Here is an 18827-nt window from a genome sequence, read left to right on the forward strand (position 1 = left end):
GCGTGTACCCGGGTCCTGGATATTTCCCGCCACAGCCTTGGCGTCCATCACCATGGGCGAGATGGTCTTGCTGAGCTCGTCCGAAGCCGCTTTCACCGCCTCCCGGAACTTGGGGTCCTCGGAGTTCTCCACTTCCCGCTTGGCCACCAGCAGGATGCGGTTGGCCCGGCGAGCGATGCTGGTTGCCCCGGCAACCAGCATCTGCGGCTGCGCGTTGTCCATGGCAACGCGGCACTTGTCCAGGTCCTTCTTGATGGCCTCCTCAGAAGCGTCCAGCAGTGACTTGGTGTCAATGGCTTCATCCACCAAACCTGGGCGGAAAGAACATAAACTTATTAAGATCTCTCTTAGCCCAGAAAAGAGTAGCCTTCCTTCAGCTCTCCAGTCCCCACACACAGTGTAATAGAACATGATATTCAGCACATAGACCACGAGGCAAACTTACAGGACTGCTACACACTGTGAAACGACACAGAATTTAAAGATGGAGAATACAATATTTAAAAAACACAAAGAGTGCGGTGTTTTTACCGGTCATTTTCTCCACGTTGTCAATCCACTGGTTCTTCATGGTCTCAAAGTGCTCGTAGGCAGCCTGGTTCCCAGGGTTCCTCAGCAGAATACGGGCAGCGGAGACCACCTACGGAGCAAACCAATCAGCAGGGCCCGTTACGATACAGCAGTGCCCAATACCAACCAGCAGTGCCTCTTACCAACCAGCAGTGCCCATTACCAACCAGCAGTGCCCAATACCAACCAGCAGTGCCCCTTACCAACCAGCAGTGCGCATTACCAATCAGCAGGGCCCGTTACGATACAGCAGTGCCCCTTACAAACCAGCAGAGGGCGTCACAGCCAAATCCAACAACCATGGAGCACAATATTCCCCCTGCCCTTCCAGCTAAACCCAGCTCCTCTGTGGACAATAAAACCTGTTTTTTCTGTAATAAGCACAGCTGCAGTCTCTGAGGTTATGCACTGCCTGCTGTGAAACAGCCTCTCCTTTCCTTTACCACGTTCCTTTCATACCTGCAAAACCCCTCTAGCCATGTAAATGGTAAATGGACTGCATTTATATAGCGCTTTTATCCAAAGCACGTTACAACTGATGCCTCTCATTCACCAGAGCAGTTAGGGGTTAGGTGTCTTGCTCAGGGACACTTTGACACGCCCAGGGCGGGGATCGAACCGGCAACCCTCCGACTGCCAGACAACCGCTCTTACCTCCTGAGGTATTTCGCCCCTGAGCTATGTATCACAGACTCTGAAGGCTATCAGCAGCCACCACAAGATTACATATGCACACTGCATTTACATTTCACCAGTTATCAGAGACTCTTATCCAGAGCCATTTACACAGATATCATTTTTATATGAAATCTATTGACACAGCTGGATATTTACTGAAGCAGTGCAGGTTAGGTACCTTTAGCTCCAAGGTTTACCGGCAGTGAATCAAACTCACAACCTTTCATTTGCAATGCGCACACACACGCACACGCACACACACACACACACACACACACATGCATGCACTTATATACACACACACACACACACACACACACACGCACGCACACACAGCCATACACGCACACACACGCACACACACACACACGCACGCACGCACACGCACGCACACACACACACACACTCACACTCACACACGCACACGCACGCACACACTCACGCACGCACACACTCACACACACACACACAAACACACGCGCACACACACACACACACACACACACACCGACACACACAGGCCTGGTCTCTGAGCCAGAAACCCGGTCGTCGTGGTGACAGCGGCCTACCTGTGGTGTCAGCTCCCTGGTGGACTTCACGGCTGCCTGGATGCCCTCCACTGTGCCCTTATTGGCCGTTCCCACGGCAGCAGCCTTCTCCGCCGTGGCGCCCAGCTTGTTGGCGTGGTTCTCAAAATTAGCGGCTCGTTCGTCGAACACCTGAGAGAATCAACCGAACACAGTTCGTAACGCACAATAGCACACGTGAAGAAGCGCACGTAGAACCAGATACAACTCAAACAGCAGCTCAGCAGAGCCTGAATCAATTCCTTTTCAATTCAGTCATCTCAGGAAATTACTTGAAAGAATTAAACCGTGATTACAACAATTACAAATCTTTCATTCCCCATTTTTTCATCTTTATGCATGAAAAACAACTCGTCTGCCTTATGCTGACTCATTCGGCAGGACAGCTAACTGTAACCCAGCTAGAAAAGCGGTTTTGACGTGATGTTCCACTTTTGGCGATGACACATTTCACAGCAGACAGAAGACCTCAACATACAGCACCTAATTTTATCTGAGTTAGAAACTGAGCGGCAAAGTACAGCAGAGGTGGTAAAACGCTAAGCTAGCGCTACTGAATGGTGTCACGCTGTTAACCACTGCATCTGCCCCCGCTGACGTGTCTCTAACCGGATGCACTTAAATGGTACTTCCCCCCCCCAGAACTGTGATTCAGCGGATGGGGGTCTTGGGGGGGGGGGGTGCACTGACCTCGTCGCGGTTGGGGGCGTTAGGGGGGGCGGTGGCCGCGACGGCCAGCAGCTTGATGGGAGTGGTGGTGTCGCTGAAGATGTCTGACACCTCCTGAGTCATGGCCTCCTGCATCTTTCCTTTCAGGTCCTGGCAGGGAAAAATTCAGCCAGTTATAACAACTGTCCTGGCAGGTCAAAATTCAGCCAGTTATAACAACTGTCCTGGCAGGTCAAAATTCAGCCAGTTATAACAACTGACCAAAATCTTACAGTAACAAATAAAAGCTGCTGTAAGATCTAGCAAAGTAGCAGTAATTAAGTACAGAAATGAATATATTCAATGCACTTCCTTCTGAGGTTTCAATCATTTATTAATCCATTAAAATGTGACCCAAATTTGAAAGAAAAAATCTAAATGGCTAACATTTGTATGTATCAAAATAACAGAGAATACTCTAGCACAGGTAAAGCATATGATGTCAGTGCCAGTGGCAGTGTAAAGTGTATGATGTCACAGTCAGTGTCAGTGTAAAGCATATGATGTCAGTGCCAGTGGCAGTGTAAAGTGTATGATGTCAGTGCCAGTGTCAGTGTAAAGCATATGATGTCAGTGCCAGTGGCAGTGTAAAGCGTATGATGTCACAGTCAGTGTCAGTGTAAAATGTATGATGTCACAGTCAGTGGCAGTGTAAAGTGTATGATGTCAGTGCCAGTGGCAGTGTAAAGTGTATGATGTCACAGTCAGTGTCAGTGTAAAGTGTATGATGTCACAGTCAGTGTCAGTGATTGTGCTGTAAAGCTGGGCAGCCTGCAGTGACGCCGCACTGCCAGCAGGGGGAGCAGCGGACCGGGTCTCACTTTGAGGGCCTCCTGCAGCTGTTCGGCGACAGCGTGCGCCTGGGGGGACTCGCCCTCGCCCCGCGCCGCCAGCTCGGCCAGCTGGGTCATCAGCTGCTCCACGCGCTCGCACTTCCCCAGGAGCTCCTGCCTGTACGGCCCCGCCATCGCGTTAGCCAGCCGCCGGCCCTCCGCTACCAACCCGCGGATCGCCGTCTGGCCTGCGCGCGCACGGGGGGGGGGAGGGGGGGCATCAGTACAGCACACGCACAATCCCACTTTTTAATATCCCACAATCCCAATACTACAGAAAAGAGTACTACAGAGTCAACAATGAGGAAACAAAAAACAGCTTGGGTGATTTTGCATCACCATTTATCACGATAAGGCATCCTCTGCTCAATTTTTCCAAAAACGATCTGCATTGTGGAACGTGATGTTATAAAAGAAAGGCATCATTGTACTCTTTGACTCCGAGTTATGTAATTATGCTGCATGTTTACACGCGTTGTCTCTGCAGCTGCACTTCAATGCTCTGTGGAAACGTCCCTCTAAAGAGACAGCAGGGTGCAGATCTCATCTCTCAGCCGCGGCTGAACAGTATTGCATCATTCAGTAGCTCTGAGGAGCACGAGCAGTGCATTCTGACTCCGCCCCCCTCCAGCAGAGCACAGCTGGCCTCCACACACACTGTGCTGCTCAGGCCAGGGCTGCCCCACCCTGCTCCTGGAGATCTACCGTCCTGTAGGTCCACACTCCAACCCTAACAAAGCCCATCTCACTCAACAGCTGGAGCAGGGCTGCCCAACCCTGCTCCTGGAGATCTACCGTCCTATAGGTCCACACTCCAACCCTAACAAAGCCCACCTCACTCAACAGCTAGAGCACGGCTGCCCAACCCTGCTCCTGGAGATCTACCGTTCTGTAGGACCACACTCCAACCCTAACAAAGCCCACCTCACTCAACAGCTAGAGCAGGGCTGCCCAACCCTGCTCCTGGAGATCTACCGTCCAATAGGTCCACACTCCAACCCTAACAAAGCCCTGATCTTCCTGGCGAACGCCCCAGACGTTTCGCTGGCAAAAGCAGAATCCCGCGTAAAACCAGGAATGTGTAAAGAGCTGAAGGTTTTACACGCTTCGCTCCACAAACAAGCCTCGCTAAACCCGCAAAAGGGGTCATTACACGCCGGGGAGCGCTACGGAATGTTCTGGAAGGAAGAGGGAAGAAAGAAACCACGAGTGCCCGGGCGGCTGCTGTTGCTGTCAGGAGGGAGGGAGGGAGGGATGGAGGGAGGAGGTTGGGAGGGAGGGAGGAGGTTTGGAGAAAGGGAGGAATAGAGGGAGAGAGGGAGGGAGGGATGGAGGAGGTTGGGAGGGATGGAGGGAGGTAGATGGGAGGGAAGGATGGAGGGATGGAAGGAGGAGGTTGGGAGGGAGGGATAAAGGGAGAGAGGGAGGCAGGCATGGAGGGATGGAGGGAGGAGGTTGGGAGGGAGGGATGGAGGGAGGAGGTTGGGAGGGCGGAAGGGAGGGAGGAAGGGATAGACAGAGGGACGGGAAGGGACGGATGGAGGGCGGGAGGAGGCGGGACTGACCCACTCCGCGGTCGTCCACGGTGGGGTTGTCGATCCAGCGCTGGGCCTGCTCGATCTTGCCCTCCAGGTTGACGGCGGCCTTGGCGGGTCGGCTGTTGGCCACGGCCTTGTTGGTCTTGGACTGCAGGTTCTGCAGCGCCGTGGCGATCTGCTTGGCCAGGGCTCGCGCCTCGGGCGTGTCCCCTTTGCCCCTGGGGAGGGAAACAGCCGGCTGTAACCACCTGGGGGGGGGGGGGGGCTAACCTCTACCGCCACGGTTTTGCGCTAGCAGCAAAATCAGCAGAAGTGCAGCTCGTGTGAATAGACGACTCTGTGCAGTCATTGGCCTGATCTGAATGGTTATCTGCAACCAGAATCTCATAAACAGTGTACTTACTCTACTTCCTCCTTCTCTTGTACCAGCGGCTAGCCTGCTTACTAATGCAATGCTATTGGTGTAATTATCTACTGTATCACTGTTATAGCAGTAGACTGCTAGTCTGATGACTTTGGAGACAGCTGCCAAAAATGTCTGGCCAGGGATCTGAAGACAAAAGACCCGCCAAATTACTACTAAAGATAGAAAGCCAGCTTACTAGGTGGGTCTATAATCCAGGATCAGTGGTAAACCATAATTTGAAGACAAAAACAATGTTAAATGATACATGTTACTAACTAAAACGAACAATCTACTGAAGAGATTAGGAGATTTAAGAGCTTGAAACGACACTCATTTAGTTATGAATATTTGGCGAAAACCGATGCCTCCTTCCAAACTGTCAGTAATCTGTTAGCAGGGATACTGTACTGGTGTCTGAAGGGTTGTCGGTTTGGGTTTGGGCGTTTGAGTTTGGGGTTTGGGTTTGGGCGTGGGGTACTGCAGCTGTACTGTGACCTCCTGTGACCCCGTGACCCCGTGACCCCCGCAGCGGGCGGCGTACTGTCTGCGCAGGTCGGACAGCTTGGCGGTGAGCGCGGCGATCTCGCCCATGGACCGCAGGATGTCCTCGCGCTCCCTGGGGTCCTCGCACAGGTCGGCCATCTTCTTGGCCTCGGCCAGGAGCGCCCGCACGTTCTCCTCCCCCTCCGGACCGCCGTTGGGGTCTGCCAGCCAGTTCTGCAGGGGCACACACCGACACGTGGCTCATCCGTCATACTCGATCGACAACAACACGCCAACGCAGCCGTTTGTGCCTGGATACTCACGTAGCACGCGTGCGTCTGCATTTAGCGAACGCCCAACGAAACCCGCAGACAGTCTGAAATAACCACCATGGGCAATTCAGGTACAAATCATTCACAAAACCTCATGTATCCAAAGGCACACTGGAGACAGGGTTTCCACGGGTACACACATCACTCCCTCTGCATGATATTTAGATATTCAGTGCGGTTAAATTTTAGCCACTGGGGGGGGATGTTCTTATGCAGAGTGATTCATAGCTTTTCACAACCCATTCACAGCTGGACAGCTTACTGAAGTAAAGGAGTTTGAGTTAAGAGGGAAAGTGATCCCAGAATTCCGAGAGCAGCTCTCTAACGGATGCGCCACACTGCCCCCTGTGGCCTATTCCTGCCAGTGCGCATTTTCCCGTTTTTTTCAGGCTGTTTCGGGGGCCCACCTGTGCGGCGTCGATCCTCTTGGCGATGGCCTGTTTGGAGTTGGTCATGGCCTCCAGCTTGCGGGCGGCGTTCTCCACCTTCCCCGTCAGCACGTCCAGCCCCCCCACCACCTGCTGGGCCTTCTGCATGGCCGCGGGCGTGGCCCCCTGCCCCCTGAGAGAAACCCAGCACACACCTTAAATATCGCACACACCCAGCACACACTGTTACACACTCCGTATCACACGCTCTGTATCACACACCGTCCGTATCACACACACAGCATGACACTGTTACACTGTCCGTATCACACACTCCATATCACACACTCTATCACACAGCGTCCGTATCACACACACAGCATGACACTGCCTCCGATCCCACTGATATTAATCTCAGCTTTAATGCTGCAATCCGCACTGACACCACCTGACACGCATCCCATTGGCTCATATGAATGCAAACGACACCCACCCCAAACCGTATGCAGTGGCACACAGGGGAGCGCAGGTGTGTGACTGCGGGGTTCTCTGGTTACCTGGCGCGCAGGCGAGCGCAGGTGTGTGACTGCGGGGTTCTCTGGTTACCTGGCGCGCAGGTCGGACACCTGGTCGGTCATCTGCCCCAGGGTCTTGGCGGTTCCCAGGATTTCACGGCGCTCCTTCCCGGCGCACAGCTCGCCCACCTTCCCCGCCTCATCCAGGATCTGCCGGACGGCCTGCTCCCCGGCGTCGCCTGGAACGAGGGCGGAGCACGCCGCGCCGTTAGGGGGGGCACTGGCCGGGGGGGGGGCAAAGACTTACCCCCCCTCAACCTTGGGACACTCAATCTAAAACTGTCCTTAAACTGCAATTTCAAACACCTGTAAACCTTTTGCAATAAAAACTGCCACATTCAATTGCATGCACCCGTTACCAAGGATACACAGTGTCATTAATGCAAAGCACCTTGATTGCTAATAGCTCCCCCTTGTGGAGAACCTTCAGCCCGCTAAACATGACTGTGTGAGTGAGAGAGTGAGTTACAAGCCTAGGCCTTCAGGTGCTTTGCATCTACAAAGCCAGCTGAGTGAACTCATGGAGTGATGAGGACCCGTCTCTCCGGGCGGGGCGGGGCAGGGCAGGGCGGGGCGGGGCAGGGCGGGGCGGGGCGGGCGGCTCAGACTCACCTGGCTGGCCGTTGGGGTCTCGGAGCCAGCCCTTGGCCTGGTTCATCTTGGAGTCGATGAGGGCCAGAGCGCGCTTCATGGCCTCCGTGTCCTGGGGAGGGAAGAGAAGAGGACGGATCATTTATTTACCGCGCTTCATAGCGCAGTCAGTGTACGGCTGGCGGCCCCCGCTTTGAATGTTCTGTGAGTGGGTTCCCCCAGGAGCTGTTCTGGGGGGGTTGTGCTGTCCCTTCATTCCTGGGGGGGTCCTGCCTTGTCCGCAGGTCTCTGAAACGCTGCGGTGCGTTTGCCCTGCATGCGCAGAAGGCCAGCACTCGCGACAGGCCACGCCCACGTCTCCAGGACGACCGGATCTATAGCGAGTGAGTTTCCTCACGGGGGGGGGCTGCTGTTTTTATATGTTCCCGCATTCCCACAGTGTCCACCCTGGGGGCTGGGGGGTGGGGGGAGTTGAGGCAAACCCCCTCCCCCACCCCCCCATATCCTCCACTGTGAAGGAAATTTACGAGCCGCGCATGGCTGTTCTCACGTGAGAGACTGCTCAAACTAGACTCAGCCGTTGCTTCACATCGGAGAAAGCGTCAGCCACGCCCGCCCGGTCGCGGTTAAGCGACTCAGACTGGGCAAAACGCTGTAGACGCCACGGTTGGGGTAGTTGAGGTTGGTGGGAAGCGCCAGTGTGTGTGATCCAAGGACACAAGCAGTTATATAACAGTCATGACAGGTTATGTGTGTTCAGAGACAGAAGGCCTCAGAGTGTGAGGTACAGGCAGCGCATGTCCACTGCACACACAGGCCACCCAGGCACAGGTAACACAGGCAACACAGGTAAACGCACGGAGAACGAGTTCCCACAAAGTCTCCGTTTCGCGGGCGGTGATTCAGAACAGGCAATGCTTCTCAGAGGCGATGCAGCCCATACAAGCTCCGCCCTGGTGAAGCATGGAGACAGTGTTTTAAACACACTACAGAATATTAAAAGAATGAAGAGCTCAGCCCAGCGGCGTTAGCGCTAGCGCTAGCTCTACTGCGCGGTACCATCTTATCTGGAGAAGCGCCTCCTGTAGCGCCCAACGGTCGTTCCCTTTTTTGGCAAACATTTTTTTTAGCTGTGGTCAGCGCGGCCGGCTGAGTCATCCCCGTGGCGGACGCTGGCGTGTTTGCGCTGGAGCGCGAGATTAAACAGACCCCCCCCACCTCTGTAATCGCCCTCACGCACACTCCCCCCGCGTCCCGGTCACATGACCGCGGTGGCGGCTATTCCGCGGGACGCTAAATAAAGGGCTGACTGAGGCGTCGCTAAATTCAGCACGCGGCCCCCCCACCCCCCCCTCGTTCGCTACGACTTCCCCCGGCAAACCAGTGCCTGAAACCGCTGCGTAACCGGGGGAAACAGGGCTGCTGCTCACTGCTGAAATACAGGGCTGGACTCACTCAGGGAAAAGGGGGTTTAATTTAAGAGAGAACATCCCCTTTAATGAGCCTCCGTGTTGTTACATCATCTCCCGTCTGTAGCGGGACCTTTAACCCCCAAATTACACTGCAGTAAAAGCAGAAATCTGGCGAAGGGAGATTGTTAAGGGTAAACGTTCTGCTAAATGCGACTTTTCCCCATCAGAAACCGTTACGCACTTCACTTTGGCCCTGGAAACGGCACAAAACTGGATCTGCAATCGATTGCTTTTCCATCTTAGCAAAATGGAAATCAGGCAGTCTGTCCAAGTCCTTAAGGGCCATTTGGTCCGAGAGCAGGCCTGGCACAGAATGGGAAGCCATTTTGTTTGGACTTGCGCTGTTTGGGTTTGGCTGATTTGGCCACATGAGGCAGACAGTTATTAGTGAGATCACGATCAGTAAACTAAGGATGAGATTCAACTGAAAAAAGAAACAGAATCGACTTGGTGGCTTAAAATACTGGATTAAAAAAGGCAAAAGGATGTTCTGGCCTACATTTATCACCTCATATATACAGATTGTTGCACCACAGATAAAAGCAACAACTTCTAATGAACAGCAGGGGTAATTTTGTTTGGATACAAATTTAGCCTGAAAACAAATTGCTTGAATACAAGTCACCCTAAAGTCCCCCAAATACCTTCTTTTTTCCAAAAAATTCAAAGTGAACTCAGATCTGACTGAGGGGACATCCGTCAGGCTGTGAATTATCTCTCTGAGCAAAGCATGCTTCCGCCCCTGCCCACGCACACAGAACAGAGGCAGGCGCAAGTGGGGGGGGGGGGAGACTCCGCACTTTCTATACGGGGGGGGGGAATACCTGAGACGCTCACGGGTGTTAATCCCAAAACATGACAGAACTGAAGGAGCAGAACAGCACACACCAAAAAAGGAAATATAGCAAAAACAAACGCAAACAAAACCCAAAAAACTCTGCATTTCCGAATACAGCATCTCTGCATCGCCAGTGCTGATGCTGTATACGCACGCACACACACTCACTCATGCACCACACACTCAGTCACTTAGTCAGTCACTCAGCCAGTCACTCACTCACTCATGCACACACTCACTCATGCACACACACGCACACACACCACAGCACACGGCAGACATGCGGCAGGAGAGAGGGCTGATGCAAGCTTACCTTCTACAGGGGAGAAAAGAACAGAGCGAGGAGGAAGAACAGAAAGAAACACTTTTAAAAAAGGAAAAGAGGAAAGGAACCAGAGCCACTGATGGGCAGAACAATATGGGAAAAGAGAGACAGCATGCGAAGCAGGAAGGCTTTACTGCCAAACAGAGGCAGCTATGCAACTTTTCTCAAGCCACTGGCAACTTAAAAACTTAAAAAGCAACTTATTTTACACAGAATGCTTGCAGAAATGACGATTACATATCTATCAGGAGTTTATTCTCAAAATGAAAGAGTAGAAAAACCGACAGAAGATAAATTGCCCCAAAATGTCACTTAAAGGACAGGTTTGGCAGAGGTTGGGGGCTGGGAGTGTACCCCTCTTCACCTGCGTGGGCCTGTGTGTGATGGGGTGGGGGCGGGGCAGTGAGAACAGGCCCTGTGTGGGCCGGGGTGGGGGGTCAGGGTTTGGGGCGGGGGGGGGGCCCACCTTGTTGGCCCAGGCGTCCTCGTCCCAGGACGTGAGCTGCAGCACGCGGATGATCTCGTGGATCTCGCCGCTCATCTTCTCGAAGGTGAAGTTCCGGTTCTTCAGCGCCTCCTCCACCCCCTGGCTCTGCCCGCTCTTCGTCGTCACGAAGATCTTGATGGCTGAGGTGGGAAAAAAAAAAACCGCAAGCGTCCGTTAGGGTCAAACACTACTGCCCTCTACAGGACGGACAGACAGACAGACAGATGGGCAAAACGAAAAGAAGCAGCTAAAGACTCAATCACAAGCAGCTGCTGAAAATGGCTCATTCTGATGAACAGATGTGGAGCAGAGTTCTGTTTTGTGAACACGCCAAAGACCTCAGCAGGTTTTTATAGCCTCTCTTTGTTGTGTTTCTTTTATGGCTTTTTAATGCCTCCGAGTCTCTTTATTGATCTGTTCTTTTCATTTATTGTGAAGCACTTTGTGCTGCGCAGAGGTGTGTGAGATGTGCTGTATAAATAACGGACGACTGAAGAAAATGAAAAGCCTGAATTATCCGTGTTGCCATATGAACAGGGCTACCCATAATCCCCCTGGGGGAGAGGAAGTGATGTCATAGGTCACCTGATATGAGCACAGGCAGCAGCTCCTTGACCGTGTTCATGGAGTTGACCAGCATCACCCGGTGCTCCTGGTGAGTCAGCTCCTGCTGCCGCTCGTCAATCATCTTCGCCATTTTGGTCATCCCTGGAACACGCGCACGCACGCACGATTCACGCACACACACGCACAGTCAGAGACAGAGACGCACACAGACATGCAGACACACACACACACACAGCCATACAAACAGCTATTAAGCAATTACAGTCTTAGAAATGATGATTCTTACAAGCACACAGCATATTAAATGATTTAATATTATAATCAATGACTGAAGTCAGGAAAATGGCAAAGTGAGGTCATTCAGGAGCAACATTCATATGCTCAATTATTCAGGCAGACAGACAATCACAATAATATATCTGAATTTCTTCAACTACTGATCACTCATATAATTCATAATAGAGATCTCAAACCTAACCTACAGGATTCATGTGTTTCCAGGTTTTACACACACAAAGGGAGGAGAGAAGCAGGCTAACCTGGTCCCAGATTTTTAGTGTACGTGATGAGATCTTCCATCGACTCCACCACCTCAGCCACCGTCAGATACTCCAGAATGCCTTTACACACGCGGATTATTTTACGGACCTGAAATAACCAGCGAATGCACACTAATTTAGTGCTGTTATGTATGAATTATTAAAAAAATAAAAACCAACAGTTATGACTAACGATATAATCACAGCATCAAAATATCTCCTCTTTACACTGCCAACTTGCAGATGAGCAAATTCCCTATAGCATATCAATACTTATGCATGAGACATCCACACAGATCCATAAATGACATTCACAGCAGTCACACCAGGGACCATGGTGAATATTCATCGTTATGGTTACGCAAGCAGCCCTACTGAATGCATCACGTTAGCATCCTTGTGTACGCTCTGAAAGTGCGGTTAAATCACCATTTCACATGTCATTCTGGTGAGCTCTGCTTGGCGATATGATTACTGCACTCTATGTAATATAATAACAGTAGCCAATGTGAAGGGCCGTTCTGCTGTAAGGGATGAAAGGACAGAGCTCGCTGCTTCTCTGCACCAGGGCCTGCCTCGTGATCATCTGGAGCTTTTAACAAAGCGTTTAATGTCATTTTCAATGCTGCCAGCCAATGCCAATAAAAGGCAATCCGATGTCCACATACACACACACACACTCTCAGGGTGTACACACACAAGGATATGAAACAGAACTGAAAGCTAAAGATGAAGGGGGTTTGAGAGAGAATGAGCCGGCTGCCCTGATAGCTGTTGTGTTGTGTGTTGTGTTGTGTGCTGAGGCTGTGTGTGAGTTGCTGTGTGATTGTGTCTGCTTGTTGTGTTGTTGCTGGTGTTGTTGTGTGCTGTGTGCTGTGTGCTGTGTTGTGTGTGTGTGTTTTGTGCTGTGTTGTGTGTTGTGTGTTGTGTGTTGTGTTGTGTGCTGTGTGTTGTGTGTTGTGTGCTGTGTGCTGTGTGCTGTGTTGTTGGTTGTGTGCTGTGTTGTATTGTGTGTTGTGTTGAGTGTTGTGTGTTGTGTGTTGTGTGGTGTTGCATTGTGCTGTGCGTCGTCGTGTGGTTTCAGGCCTGCCGTACCTCGGCCTCGTCGAAGGTGAGGAGCAGGTCGGAGGTGCCGGAGAGGATGCCGCGGGAGCCGTCGATGAGGTAATCGCGGGCGGGGACGGAGTAGGGGTCGGCCTTCAGCATCTGCGCCGCCTGCACCAGCTTCCCACAGGCGTTCTCCACCCTGCCGAGGAGGGGGGGGTTACAGAGGGGCGGGGAAACGCGCGCTCTACCGCCAACGTAACGCCGCTAACGTCGCATGCTAACGCAATGCTAACGTAACGCCAGCGTAACAGCAGCAACGTAACACCGCCAACATAACAACTCAAAAAAGAGTTCAAAGAGCTCTATGGTACCAAACAACCTGATAAATGTATTTGCTGCTAGCAAGCAGAAAGAGAAGAAAACACAAGAAATCTGTTCGAAGGAAGAAAAGCCAAGAAAATGTCCAGAAGGAAGGCCTTTTAACGTGTTTGCCTGTCAATGAAACTGGGTGCAATAGCAGCCCAGCCAATTTCCAGTCACTGGGTTCTCCTGTCTGTGTGTCTGAAAGCTTGAATCTCTCTGATTTGCTGAACAGACGGGCTGGTTACACAAAAAAAAAAAGCTGTCAGGTTTAGTCAAATGTCCACTCGATCCAAATGGAGTGTAACCATTTTGACTTGAGTCTTGAATTGTGCGATTCCAACATTTCATAATTGTGGCTCCTGTCAGGCCCAGATCTCCCTTCAGAAAGTGATTTTGTCTCAAGGGACTTCCTGGTGAAATAAATAAATAATTCACTGACGAGACTCTATAAAGCTAATAATGACCGCCTGAGGCAGTTGTTGAATTTAATTACGTGCGCACCAGCAGTGATTACTCGTTAACTGGAAGGTTCCGGAACCCTAACTGTCGCTGTGCGGGAGCAGCAGCGCAGGAACAGCAGCGCAGGAGGAGCAGCGCAGGATCAGCAGCGCAGGAGGAGCAGTGCAGGAGCAGCAGTGCAGGAGGAGCAGCGCAGTAGGAGCAGCGCAGGAGCAGCAGCGCAGGAGCAGCAGTGCAGGAGGAGCAGCGCAGGGCAGGCGGACGGATGTTCTGTCCTCCGCGAGTCATTCCAGCATCGACCCGCCTTTTACACAATCTCCCATGATGCCGAGCAGGGGCATTTCCCAGCACCGTAGAAATGAACCTTCCTGCGGTTCAGGAAATAAGGGAGCGGTACAGGCTGCACCCCTGGGGGTAGTGGGGGGGGGGGTTGAAGGGGGGGCGGAGCGGGGGGAGACCCCCATAGTGTCATTCCCACAATGCTCTGGGCTCTGTACCCGCGGTGCGAGCGCTAGGGGAGCGTTAGCCCCTCTCTCCCCGGGCCAGGGGCCTCACAGAGGGAGAGATCGCCCGGCTGCTCCCTGCTGTCAGAGAGAGGAAGGGGGGGGAAGGCGGAGGGAGAGAGAATGAGAGAGAGAGAGGGAGGAAAAGAGGGAGGGAGAGAGAATAAGAGGGGGAGGGAAAGAGAGAGGAAGATTAGGAGAGTGAGAAGGAGAAAGGGCACAAGAGGAAAGGGCAGTGACACAGAGCAAAGGGGAGAGAGAAGAGCAGAGAGAGAAAGAGAGAAAAAACAAACAAGAGAGACTGAAAGGGGGAGGAGAGAGAGTGGGGGTGGGGGGGGACAGAGCGTTTTTGGCCTGCTGGCTCGGGGCTGGAATGTGCTGGACGGGGACAGACATGGCGACCGAGTCGCCCTTATCAGATGGGGGGGGGGGGGGGGGGCAGGATTTTGGCGAGAGGCTCAAACTGGAATCTCCCACATTGACGCGCAGACCGCTGGGTGAAGGTGAGCCTGGATGGGTTGTGCAGCATCGCATCATAACGCTCCCTCTCTCAGGCTCTTACACAGCAGCTGAGCAGCTCAGACGCTAGCCCAATACGCTCTCTCTCTCAGGCTCTTACACAGCAGCTCAGACGCTAGGCGCTAGCCCAATACGCTCTCTCTCTCAGGCTCTTACACAGCAGCTCAGACGCTAGGCGCTAGCCCAATACGCTCCCTCTCTCTAAGGCTCTTACACAGCAGCTCAGACGCTAGGCGCTAGCCCAATACGCTCTCTCTCTCAGGCTCTTACACAGCAGCTCAGACGCTAGGCGCTAGCCCAATACGCTCTCTCTCTCTTTCAGGCTGTTACACAGCAGCTCAGACGCTAGGCGCTAGCCCAATACGCTCTCCCTCTCTCAGGCTCTTACACAGCAGCTCAGACGCTAGGCGCTAGCCCAATACGCTCTCTCTCTCTCAGGCTCTTACACAGCAGCTCAGACGCTAGGCGCTAGCCCAATACGCTCTCTCTCTCAGGCTCTTACACAGCAGCTCAGACGCTAGGCGCTAGCCCAATACGCTCTCTCTCTCTCAGGCTCTTACACAGCAGCTCAGACGCTAGGCGCTAGCCCAATACGCTCTCTCTCTCAGGCTCTTACACAGCAGCTCAGACACTAGGCGCTAGCCCAATACGTCCTCTCTCTCAGGCTCTACACAGCAGCTCAGACGCTAGGCGCTAGCCCATACGCCTCCTCTCTCAGGCTCTACACAGCAGCTCAGACGCTAGGCGCTAGCCCAATACACTCTGTCTCTCTCTCAGGCTCCTACACAGCAGCTCAGACGATAGGCGCTAGCCCAATACGCTCTCTCTCTCTCTCTCAGGCTCCTACACAGCAGCTCAGACGCTAGGCGCTAGCCCAATACGCCTCTCTCTCTCAGGCTCTTACACAGCAGCGGGCGCTGCCAACGCTCTCTCTCAGGCTCTAGCACGCAGCTGACGCGCGCTCCCATACGTCTCTCTCTCAGGCTCCTACACAGCAGCTCAGACGCTAGGCGCTAGCCCAATACGCTCTCTCTCTCAGGCTCTTACACAGCAGCTCAGACGCTAGGCGCTAGCCCAATACGCTCTCTCTCTCAGGCTCCTACACAGCAGCTCAGACGCTAGTCCAGGAGGGCAGAGCAGTGTGTGCAGGCAGCCCGTCAGGCTGTAACTGCAGCTCTTCGCCACACCGCGGTGAGCAGAACCTTCCTTCCCCACGGTAACCGGGAGCAGCTGCTGGGAGACAAGCTTAGCGCATTTACGAGCTCGCCTTTGTCCTTCGGGAGCCTCCCCTGTTCAGACGCCGTATTAAGTAACGCTCTTCTTTTCTTAGACACCCTCAAGACAACAGGGCTCACTGTACAGTCATCTTACGTGGTTTCACACCTTAAAGTCTAATCAGTTAAAGTCCCCCCCCCCACACCTCCTTTTGATACACTGAGCAAATTAATTTCAACAGAGAGACACGTCTTTATACATGAAGCCCCAACCTGAGAGAGATTCTACAGCCCAAGTAAGGGCCTCTTCAGGCTTTTCAGTTTACGAGCAACAGTCTGATTTGATTCATGGTCTCTTGGCAGGAGAGGCTAGGTTAGCTGGAGAGGCACTTCTGCTAATGCTGGTCACATAACAATTACTCAAGCCCAACTCCTACACCGCGTCTCAGTCAAAGGGCAATCTTCCTAAAACGCAGTGTCATTTCTGCACCGTGATGGATGGCAACAAGGGCTTTCACACACAGCTGTGTCCTTCTGCTGAGTCATGTGGACCAATCAGCAGGCTCCTCTTTCATGCGCCATCGAGCCCAGAGCAAATGAGTGTCATTGATACTGTACAGTGATTTTTATGGCTCTTTCATGTCTTTGACTTGAACAATGTAAAATATGAACAGCATAAAAGCGAAAGAGTACGCATGACATTTATAAGAGCTAGCGCTGTACGCACAGAAGATAATGAAACACCATTTATTACACAGAGACGTCTTATAATAATCCACGCATATTTCTGAGAATTGGTGCCTGGTTTTGGGCTTAATTACAACAAGAACACTGAATTAAGTCACAGGCTAAAGTCACTGGCCAAATCACTGGATAGACCACTGAATAAAGTCACTGGCTTATTTATGGATTTATTTAGGCCTACGAAGAAAGCCGTCGTGCCGGTGCCTTGGAGGAGGAGGGATGATCTACAGACAGACGGGTGGACGGACAGACAGACAGACGGACGGACAGACAGTCCGCCTGCAGGGCTGGCGGCTCAGCTCACTTGATGAAGGCAGGAGGCATGTCCCTCTTCATGATCTGGTCCTCTGTGGTCTGCACGGTCTCCTTCCCCACCTGGAGAGCGGAGAAACAGGAAACAGGAAACAGGGGAGTCAGGCAAGTGCCTCGTCTCACAGCGTCACAAACCAGAGAGTGACAGGGACAGACACACAGACAGAGTAAGTATCCAGCGGAAATAAACAGACTCCCTTGTTCATTAAGCGACACTGCCTGTTTAATAGGGTTCTCATTGTGCAATAAACCTGGAACAATAACGCTCTGTGTGAACAATGCAGTCGGGCTCGAGGAGCTGGCGGGCAGGGGTGCTGTGGTGCTAAGCGGTGTGGTTGGGCTGGCGGGGGGGGGCGGGCACTAACGGTGATGACCAGGCACTGACGCATCAGGGCGGGAAACTTCGACCTTCGAACCCCTGCGAACCATCAAAGGAGAGCTCTGCTCAGGCAGACACACAGGCAGCCCTCCAGCAGAGTGGACTCACTGCATTCTCCAGTCCCAGACCGGCGGAACGGTGTACTGAGCCCAGGCGCTCACCATGAGCACAGGCTAAACAGCAGCGTACGCGCTCGTATGCACTCCAACACTGCAGCATAAACACTGCAGGCTTAAACGCAAGCTGGGTCATTAGCTCACTGTGCCTGGGTTACATCTGCATTTCTCCTGAAAGGGGCAGGGAGGGCGTAAGTCCACTAATGCCCACCACACACACACACACTACACCACCTATGCTCTGATTGTGCTGTTGCAGACAAGTTTTCAATATCGAAGAAAAGTCATTACAGTTTAGGCCCAATCCGGGCACTGAGAGAGCAGTGTCTCAGAAAAGGCCGTCCGGCTCTCCGGGGTGTGGCGACATCGCGCCAGCTGCTTATCCCATCTCCACTGCGGTCCGCGGGGGGCGGGGCCACATTCCGCGCGGGGGGGGGCGGACACAGGAAGTGACACGAGTTTCCCCCCGAACGCTTTGCTGGGGACCACGGAGGCCTGTGGTTTCCTCCTCCGCTGGCCTCAGCCCAGCAGAGCATGCTGGGAAAATGCTGTCCTCACACAACACAGCAAGAGGCCACAGGAAAGCTGCAGACACTACCGCTTACACAGCGAACTGGACCGGCTTAAAACAAAACACCGGTGAAAAGACTCTGAAATTCACCAAACATCGCTGCCGCTGCGTCCAGATCCCGCTTCTGTACCGTTAAGTATAGTCCTGCCTGGCAACACCAGTGCAACTGCATTCCAGTGACACCACTTCCAGATTACAGAATGAATCAAGTGAAACTTTCACCACACCACAGCAACACTGACAGGATTACAGAGCTGCCCTCCAGAGCTGGAATTTGATGTGTGGCCTAGTGGGTATTTAAAAAGGAACTGAGCATTTTCAATGCAACCAAAGAAGGTCACATAATTCACTGTGCAGGAACTGGTGCTTTTCAGCACCGATCAATTGTTTTAGCCAATAAAATAAGAGAGGGGGGGCGGGGGTGGAGGCGTATTGATTAACATGTAGGAAACTCAAACACATCGACGGTAGTTAGCCTCAGCGCTAATGGAAACGTACGTGCGGGAAACTGAGTTTAATTTTACAAACAGCTGAAACACCAAACACAGTAAGAAGTAGCTGGGTTAAAAATCCACACTTAAAAAAAGATTATGAGTTTGAAATACTGAAATTTAATTTAACTGTAGATAATAATAAACAGCTCATAGGGACCACAGAGGAGTACCAGCAGCATGTGTATTAAAACAAATAAAAGATTTCTGAC

The 18827-nt window shown here is 52.5% G+C and overlaps 1 protein-coding gene across 2 annotated transcripts in view; it reads right to left on the reverse strand.

Annotated features, from left to right (window-relative positions):
• Nucleotides 1-18827, reverse strand: part of LOC135243231 (vinculin) — a 38921-nt gene that overhangs the window by 7100 nt on the left and 12994 nt on the right. For both annotated transcript variants that reach the window (XM_064314919.1, XM_064314909.1), the window contains exons 2-16: nucleotides 17051-17121; nucleotides 12993-13143; nucleotides 11898-12006; nucleotides 11377-11499; nucleotides 10771-10931; nucleotides 7691-7781; nucleotides 7110-7257; nucleotides 6543-6696; nucleotides 5862-6037; nucleotides 4942-5132; nucleotides 3365-3564; nucleotides 2526-2654; nucleotides 1818-1967; nucleotides 532-640; nucleotides 9-311 (exon numbers count right to left, since the gene is read on the reverse strand). In XM_064314919.1, coding sequence (XP_064170989.1) covers nucleotides 9-311; nucleotides 532-640; nucleotides 1818-1967; nucleotides 2526-2654; nucleotides 3365-3564; nucleotides 4942-5132; nucleotides 5862-6037; nucleotides 6543-6696; nucleotides 7110-7257; nucleotides 7691-7781; nucleotides 10771-10931; nucleotides 11377-11499; nucleotides 11898-12006; nucleotides 12993-13143; nucleotides 17051-17121 — 2266 coding nt within the window. The remainder of the gene's footprint in view (nucleotides 1-8; nucleotides 312-531; nucleotides 641-1817; nucleotides 1968-2525; nucleotides 2655-3364; nucleotides 3565-4941; nucleotides 5133-5861; nucleotides 6038-6542; nucleotides 6697-7109; nucleotides 7258-7690; nucleotides 7782-10770; nucleotides 10932-11376; nucleotides 11500-11897; nucleotides 12007-12992; nucleotides 13144-17050; nucleotides 17122-18827) is intronic.

Source organism: Anguilla rostrata, chromosome 2 (genome assembly GCF_018555375.3).
Source record: "Anguilla rostrata isolate EN2019 chromosome 2, ASM1855537v3, whole genome shotgun sequence".
Lineage (NCBI taxonomy): Eukaryota > Metazoa > Chordata > Actinopteri > Anguilliformes > Anguillidae > Anguilla > Anguilla rostrata.